At 38.3% G+C, this 9,239-nt stretch overlaps 1 protein-coding gene across 1 annotated transcript in view; it reads left to right on the forward strand.

Moving 5' to 3' along the window:
- Nucleotides 1-9,239, forward strand: part of STOM (stomatin) — a 32,293-nt gene that overhangs the window by 8,509 nt on the left and 14,545 nt on the right. Inside the window, exons 2-4 of the mRNA XM_012664433.1 lie at nt 6,646-6,746; nt 7,675-7,747; nt 8,840-8,922. Of these exons, the coding sequence (XP_012519887.1) occupies nt 6,646-6,746; nt 7,675-7,747; nt 8,840-8,922 (257 nt within the window). The remainder of the gene's footprint in view (nt 1-6,645; nt 6,747-7,674; nt 7,748-8,839; nt 8,923-9,239) is intronic.

Raw genomic sequence — 9,239 nt, forward strand, 5'->3', positions numbered from 1 at the left:
GGCCTCCCAGAGTGCTAGGATTACAGGCGTGAGCCACCGCGCCCGGCCGAGAAGCAGATTTTAGATCATAATGTATACCACTATTTCATTTTTGAAAAAAATAGAATAATGGACATATAGAAAGGCAAAAAAAAAATCCCTATCCAGAGATAATGAAAGTATAGATAATTTTTCTTTTTCTATTTATTGAGCTATAATTTCTGATTCTTATAGTGATTATTTTGCTTTTAAAATTAAAAACAATAATTTTTTTAAACTTATGTTAGTTTCCTGGAGGTAAGCCCAACTTGAATGTTCAGCACAAAAATTTAAATGTGTAGGCTTATATCCATTTTCAGACCCTTGTTTTGATTAGTAAAAAGTTTATTCTAGGTGGCCTACACCTGTAATCTTAGCACTCTGGGAGACCAAGGCGGGAGGACAGCTTGGGGCCAGGAGTTCGAGACCAGCCTGAGCAAGAGTGAGACTCTGTCTCTACAAAAACTAGAAAAATCAGTGGAGTGTGGTGGTACACGCCTGTAGTCCCAGCTACTTGGGAGGCTGAGGAAAGAGAATCCCTTCAGCCCAGGAGTTGGAGGTTAGAGTGAGCTATGATGACACCAGTGCACTCTAGCCCTGGCGACAGAGTGAAAGTCTGTCTCAAGGGGAAAAAAAAGTTTATTCCAATGTAGTTTTTAGGAAAGAGTTTGGTAGTAAAAGAAAAAAATGCTCTAAACCATGGCAAATTGGTATTTACAACCAAGTATCATGGAATCCCTAATTTTTAGACATGCTCCCACCCAGCAAAATATCAACAAGTCTATCAAGCAAAATATCTCAGGAATGCTGATTGCCTGTTATTTGTCACTTACATCATAAAGCTGATAGGAAGGATTCAGTCGTAAAGTAATAAATGGCAAACTTGAAGGAAATGAATTTCATGAAATTTTGGTGGGAATTTCTTTCCTCTTATTCCCAGAAGTGGTAGATGACTAAGGGCTCATTTACAAGCCTGGTGGAGTTTGAGCCTCACCTCTCTGAGGAATGTCGTTTATGCGCCTTTTTGAGCTATAGTCAGGTGGGGAAGAATTTTGAGGGTTGAGAATGAGATAATTTGATTTTAAAGTCATTAGAAAAATATGAAAGTGCCATTTCCCCAGTGTATATGCTGATTATTTCTAGCTGAGCATTTGATATGTGAAAGAACAAGTCTGGTTTTCAGAATATCTACTGAATTTCTTGTTCCTCTTGATTTGTAATCCCATATACTCGTCAGGGGTTTTCAAAAACACAATGTGACAGGGCAACTGAGCACAGAAAAACTGGGCTGAACTTTCTGGCTTGTCTTTGTGTAGATCTCTCTGTAAATGAGCTTCCCGAGGGTGTTTGAACGTCCATGCCTATTCTGCCTGGGGGGAGGCATGAAGCAAGGGACAAATTAAATTGTTTAAGAGGCATTTATCAAAAAGGGTAAGTGCTATCTATTTGCCCATTTTTCACCATGAAAATTTGAACACTTGAGTAGGATTGAAAAATTACAGAAAACTATCATCTAAATTTACTGAGCACTATCTCAATTCTACAAGGCCAGTCCAATCTTTATTTTTTTATGGGAAAGGAAACTAAGGTTCAGAGAAGTAAAGATCATACAACTAAGAAGTATCAGAACTGAAATTTAAACCTAGACACTCCTCATTCTCAGGAAATCTCAGTCTAATAAGGGACGAAATGCCCAAGAAATTAAAATATTAGGCAAAAATATAAGTGCCACAAGAGAGGTTAGAAGATGCTATCAAGATTCAGAGGAAGGAAAAAACATATCTAGGTACTGGCACAAAAATAGAGCCATTGACCAGTGGAACAGAACTGAGAACCCAGATATAAAACCGTCCTCATATAGCCACCTAATCTTTGACAAAGCAGACACAAACATACACTGGGGAAAAGAATCCTTGTTCAATAAATGGTGCTGGGAAAACTGGATAGCCACATGTAGAAGACTGAACCAGGATCCACACCTTTCACCTCTCACAAAAATCAACTCACGCTGGGTAACAGATTTAAACCTAAGGAGTGAAACTATTAGAATTCTAGAGGAAGATGTTGGAAATACTCTTCTAGACATTGGCCTAGACAAAGAATTTATGAAGAAGACCCCAAAGGCAATCACAGCAACAACAAAAATAAATAAATGGGACCTGATCAAATTAAAAAGCTTCTGCACAGCAAAAGAAACTGTCACAAGAGCAAATAGACAACCTACAGAATGGGAGAAAATTTTTGCATGCTACAAATCTGATAAAGGGCTGATAACCAGAATCTACTTAGAACTCGGGAAAATCAACAAGAAAAAATCAAACGACCCTATCAAAAAGTGGGCAAAGGACATGAACAGAAACTTTTCAAAAGAAGACAGAATAATGGTCAAAAAACATATGAAAAAATGCTCAACATCTCTAATCATCAGGGAAATACAAATTAAAACCACAATGAGATATCACTTATCTCCAGTGAGACTGGCCTTTATCAAAAAGTCCCAAAACAATAAATGTTGGCATGGATGCGGAGAGATAGGAACACTCATGCACTGTTGGTGGAATTGCAAACTAGTGCAACCTCTGTGGAAAGCAATATGGAGATATCTTAAAGAGATACAAATAGAAGTACCATTCGATCCAGCAATCCCATTACTGGGCATCTACCCAAAAGAGCAAATGATACTGTATAAGAAAGACACCTGCACCCAAATGTTTATAGCAGCACAATTCACAATTGCAAAGATGTGGAAACAACCCAAGTGTCCATCAATACATGAGTGGATTAATAAAATGTGGTATATGTATACCATGGAGTACTATTCAGCTTTAAGAAACAATGGTGATATAGCACCTCTTGTATACTCCTGGATAGAGCTGGAACGCATTCTACTAAGTGAGATATCCCAAGAATAGAAAGACAAGCACCACATGTACTCACCATCAAATTGGTATTAACTGATCAACACATAAGTGCACATATAAGAATAACATCTATTGGATGTTGGGCAGGGGGGAGGGGGGAGAGGGAGGAGGGGGAAGGGGACGGGTATATGCATACACAAAGAGTGCAATGCATACCACCTGAAGAATGGACATATTTGAAACTCCGACTTGGGGGGAAGGGGGGGCAAGGGCAACATACGTAACCTAAACATCTGTACCCCCATAATATGCTGAAATAAAAAAAAAAGAAAAAACATATCTAGCTAGAAAGCTTGATAAGTATTGAGATGTCGTGGCTCATGCCTGTAATCCCAACACTTTGGGAGATCACTTGAGGCCAGGAGTTAGAGACCAACCTGGGTGACATAGCATAGACCTGCATCTCTACAAAAAAAAATAGAAGTATTTTATTTTATATCCACTCTATGCAGGATACTGTACTAGACGTTGAGAATATAACAATGAGTTCTAAGAAACACCCTGTCCCCAGGGAGTTATAATGTTTAGGACACAGAGCTATGTACTTCGTATGCCTGGAATATGGGAGACTTGGGGCAATATTTTAGAAAGTATTTGTGGCCAATCTATTCCTAGTTCACTCTGGAAACCTAAACCTGAGCCTGGCACAGAGTCTTGAAACTGTCTTTTGCTGTAAATAGGCACAGGTGGAATTAAGGGCTTCCTCTGTAAAAATATCAGATTTCATTTTCAGAATTCCTACCGTGCTTTCCCAGTTTGGATACTGTCTTGGGAAAGATGAAAACATCTTTAATGAGGCCTTTTTTATTCAGAGAGGAAGGGTCAAAGAGTGAACTTCATGGGCATTAGAGTAAGATGACCTATATTTGGATCCTACGTCCTCCATAGTGTGCCCTTGGGAAAGTTATGTTACTTCAGTTGCCTCATTCATAAAATAGAGTTTAAAATATCCTCACAGGGCTGTTTTAAGAGTTAAATGAAGTACATGTCTAAAGTGATTTAACACAGTGACTAGGGTATAGTAAACCATTCAAAACAGCCACTGTTGTTATTATCAGTTGTGATAATACTTTATAGAACTTTCTCCACAGGCAGCATTGTGGCCCTGCTTTGAGTATTCTCTCAGTGAATGTGTCTGTGCTCCCAAAGTATAACTTTGAAACCTCCAGGACTACCTTAGATGACTTTATTTAAGTATGCATGAGGACATTTACCTCACACTGTGACACAGGATCAGAAAATTACAAAGTCAGATATAATCAAAGTACTCACTGTATTTCTGCTTTTTTTATCCTGTGTTTAGAGCACTTGACCTAGGTGCCAACATGTGTCTCTCTTTTCTCCCATGCTCTCAGCCTGAACTCCCTGCTTAGTTCTTGGCCTCCTGTTTATTCAAATCCCTGCCTCACTGCCATTTTGCCCTTTCTTCTGTGCAATAATACATGCTTGGCCTTTCTCCTCTTGTCAGACTCCTTCCCACCATTAAAACAGCTCCTGAAAATATAGCAGAAGCCTTCTAAGGGGTTGATAAGAAAATTGATCCTACGCCTTGGCCTTCCCCATGTCCTCCACAGAAAGGACGTGCAAACTAAAAATGAGGGAGACCCTGGATACAGAAAACAGGAGCACCCGGGAGGTGACAGGAACTCCCAGGACCATAGTGAAAGGCATTCCCAAAATGCTAGCTGTGCACACCAGATGACAGAAGTCCCGACGAGGCTCTGAGACTTCTTTCAGAAGATGAAATGGATAATATACCTCTCCTTTTTGAGAGGAAATTTAGACAATTGATGAAGAGTTTAAGGTTGGGTTAATAAGTAGTAAGTTAAAAACTGAGGTAAGGGAAAAAAAACAAAACATGAACTCTAGAAAAAACAAAAAGTTGTACAGGAAAGGAAAACGAATGATACTTTACTATATGGCTTAGCTCTGAATAGCATTTACAAATTCATAATAATATAAAATTTGATAGTAATCTTACTGAAATTATGATATCATTACATTAGAAGGTATTAGAAGGAGGGGGGTATGTATGTGTTGGGGGGAGGGAGAGGAAAGAGGACTAAATCCTCTTCCATAGTGGAAAGTCAATAGATAACACTCCAAACTGAAAAAGCAAGAAGCAACAAAACAAGCATATTATTTAGAAACATGGAGGTAAATACCCAAATACTCAGCCAAAAGAGCAATTGCATTTGCAGAGGAAGAACTACAAGAGGTAAGCAGGGGACTGTACTTTTTTTTTGAGACAGAGTCTGGCTCTGTTGCCCTGGCTAGAGTACCATGGTGTCAGCCTAGCTCACAGCAACCTCAAACTCCTGGAGTCGAGCGATCCTCCTGCCTCAGCCTCCCGAGTAGCTGGGACTACAGGCATGCGCCACCATGCCCGGCTAATTTTTTCTATATATTTTTAGTTGTCCGATTAATTTCTTTGTATTTTTAGTAGAGACAGGGTCTCGCTCTTGCTCAGGCTAGTTTCGAACTCCTGAGCTCAAACAATCCGCCCGCCTCGGCCTCCCAGAGTGCTAGGATTACAGGCGTGAGCCACCGCGCCTGGCCTGTACTTTTTTTTGTGCTTATCGTACAGAACTGTTTGACTTTCTAAACTTAATGCCAGTGTAACCTTAATAAGAAATTAAAACAAAAACAGGAAAAACACAAATGCATCGTTATAAAGGCTAGAAAAGAAGGAGAAAGAATAATAGCTGGAGGGGAGAAAAATAGGTTACAAATTTTATTTATTTTTGAAAATATGGTTGTGTGAACAAGGAAAAATTTTGGACAGATATACCAAAATACTTATTATCTCTGGATTTAGAGTATTTTTTCTTTCCTTTTTAATACTTTTCTGAGCTTTTTTCAGTGGAACATATATTACCTTTGTAATCAGACAGAAAATCTATTTCATAGTATGGAAAAGGGAAACATTTAGAAATATAAAAGAAAAACTGTGTACAAAGGTGTTCATTATACCATTGCTTATAGTAATAAGAAATCGGAAGCCATTTGTCTACAGGAAATGGGCAATAAATTATGTGTAAACCTAGTAAAGTATTTTACAGGTGTAATTTTTAAAAGGAGGCTGTAAACGACTTTATACTCACGTATCATATGATTTTCACCTTTAATCAGGCTGCGTCCTCTGCTAAAATGCCCTTTTCCTTCCTTCGCCTTCCTTTACATTGCTATTTTCCTTAACGTTTCATCGTTCAAGAAGCTCTCTGACAACCACCATCACCTACCCACCCATTCCACTCTCCATCCCAGCTGCTTGAGTTACTTCATTCTGAATCTTCAGAGTATTCTGAACAAATACTCTCTATCTGCATTTATCACCTAATATTATAATTATCTGTTTGTCTGTCTTCCCTACTAAAATTTAACCTTTTTGAAAGCTGGGATTGGGTCTTATTCATTTGTATCACTTCAATACAAAGCAGAGGGTGTAATAAATAGTAGAATGCTTAATAAATGTTTGCTGGATAAAATGATGAATAATGTGAAAATCTTCTTGTGTTATCATGTTATGTAGATTAGGGAAAGTAGTGCCTACACTTAGGGTCATGTGAGGATTTGATAGGGAAATTCACGTAAAGCAGCGAGCATAAAGGCAAGCACATAATTGTCCAGTGAATAGTAAGGACGAAGATGGTCTTGATCATGCTAAGAACAGTAATAAGTGTTATGTATTTTTTGTTTTCAACAGAGAGTTGTACGGGCCTTGGACCTTGTGGATGGCTTTTGGTGATTTTCTCATTCTTATTCACAGTTGTAACTTTCCCAATATCAATATGGATGTGCATAAAGGTAAAAAACATTTCATTCACATCTGGAAAGGGGTCAACTCCTACCTACGTAAACCCACTTTGTGTATGTCAAAGAGAGACTATACTGGCCTATAATTCTTATTTCTTCATCTCTCTTTTGGAAAATTTATTCTACTCCCTTATTATAATAGCATCTTAAAACTTTTCAGCCATTGTCCAATCGATCCTTCCCCATGGGTTAAAGTGAGGATCACCATCACAAATTTTCTGGGGTCAGGGATCTGAAATGGTCCTGTGAGAACAAATTCTCCAGAGTTAGGATGGTGAGATTTGACTACTGGCTTTATTGTTTACTATGTTACCTTTACCATGTTTCCTCACTTGTAAAATGAGAGAAAATAATAGTATCTACTTCATGTGACTGTTGCAAGGATAAAATGAATTTGTGTGTCTAAATTACTTATCACAGTGCCTGGCACATAGTAAGTGCCCTCAGATGCTGGTAATGTTTTCTATAAGGCAGTTAATACTTGGATAAATGACCATCATTTACATGTCCTTGAAAAGATAAAATTTGTTCTAAGCATTTTCAGATAAATTTATTCTTATAATTAAAGGAATCGGAAGAAAATCTTCGAGGACTTCAGGGTTTTGTTTTTTTTTTTGGAATTAACAATGATAAGTAATTTAATAATGTTAACAGCTGAGGAGTGAGCTTATGTATACTATTCTGTACTTTCCAAATTTATACGATGAATATCTATTGCTTTTATAATCAGTAAAAAAATTAAATAAATATTATGCTTTGAGAAGGTAAACATCGGACATGTTATTTATAGATATTATCTGGATACAGAAAAAAATATGAGACATTTAACCTGTTTAGAGCAGAAATACATATTTAAGAGTCTGTGCGTGTAAATATGTGTACTACTCATGTTAAATTATCATTCGTGTTTTTATTCTAGATCATAAAAGAGTATGAAAGAGCCATCATCTTTAGATTGGGTCGCATTTTACAAGGAGGAGCCAAAGGACCTGGTCAGTACTAGGATTCCGACTTGTTTCTTTTTGTTGATGTGATTCCCATTACGAGGGCCTCTTTTTTGTTGACTTAGAAAAAGTTCATGTAGCAGAAGTTATATAACAATAGCAGTGGCTCTAGTCAGTCTTACTGTTGGTTACCATTTCCTTCCTACCCTTTCCCTCCCCTTCCCACTTGAGCTGATATGATTATCTTAATTGGCCAGGAATAGCTACAGCTATAGAAGTTTGAGCTTGAGGACTCCTACCAAAGAAAGACTTTCAGTTATTCACTTGGCAAACTTCAGTTAGACTACTGTGTTCTAGGCTCTGGGAATTCAAGGGAGACTAAAACACAGTCCCTATCCGCAAGGATCTTACTATCTAATAGTGGGACGCCAACAAGGAAACATAACTACAGTCCTATGTTATCAGTATTATGATCAAGTAATCACAGAGAGCTGTGAAAAGAGAGAGACCCAGAGAAGAGAAACGGATCCAAACTAGTAGTAGGATGAGACAAAGCTTTCTGGAGGTGACATCCTGGCCAAGTCTTGAGGCATGAAAAGGTGTTAGCTAAGGGGTGGTATTCCCAGCAGAGAAAGCAACATGTATAATACAAAGCAATGTATAGAAGAGAGTGTTGCAGATTCAAGAAACTGTAAGTAGCTCCAGCAGCGGTGCAGGACGTGGGCAGACAGGGAGTGGCTGAAGAGGTGAGCTGAGGTGGGTCATACAGGACCACGTATGGGGCAAGGCTTGTATTTTAGGGGAGATTGCTCTGCTTGCAGCTTAGGAAGTGGATCGTAGGAGAGAAACTACCAGAAATAGAAAGATGGCTTGGGAAGGGATTATGTTCGTCCAAGTGAAAAAAAAAAAAAAAAGAGTGACAGTAACGGTGAGGTGAGAAAATGAACTCCACAGGCCCTAGTGGGGACAGTTAGATGTGGGAAGTAAGCAAGAAGAGTCAAGGATAAATTTCCTGGCTTCTGACTCATTCGCTAAGATGAACTGATGACTTTCAGTTCATTAAGTTGGCTCTATTAAAATTGAATGGAGAAATGAACTAATTAGGTGCTGGTACCTCTATTACCTGTGTCTTTTTTGCAGGTTTGTTTTTCATTCTGCCGTGTACTGACAGCTTCATCAAAGTGGACATGAGAACTGTTTCATTCGATATTCCTCCTCAGGAGGTAAGGTTTTCATTTGCTGTGAATAACTGAGATATCATGTGTGAAAGTGCTTTATAATCTAGAGATGATTTAATGTATGCAGGAAGACGTGCGTAGGTTATATCCAACAGCTATGCCATTTTATATAAGGGACTTGAGTATCCTCGAATTTTGGTATCCGCTGGAGGTCCTGGAACCAATCTCCAACGGATACCGAGGGATGACTGTATTACAAAACATAATGTAATGTTAATGTAAGGATAACATTAATGTCGTCATTGTTGTCATTGTCATCATTTTTACTACCAGATTTCTCCTCTTTGGGTTTCTGATAGAAA

Source organism: Propithecus coquereli, unplaced genomic scaffold (genome assembly GCF_000956105.1).
Source record: "Propithecus coquereli isolate 6110/MARCELLA unplaced genomic scaffold, Pcoq_1.0 Scaffold89, whole genome shotgun sequence".
Classification (NCBI taxonomy): Eukaryota; Metazoa; Chordata; class Mammalia; order Primates; family Indriidae; genus Propithecus; species Propithecus coquereli.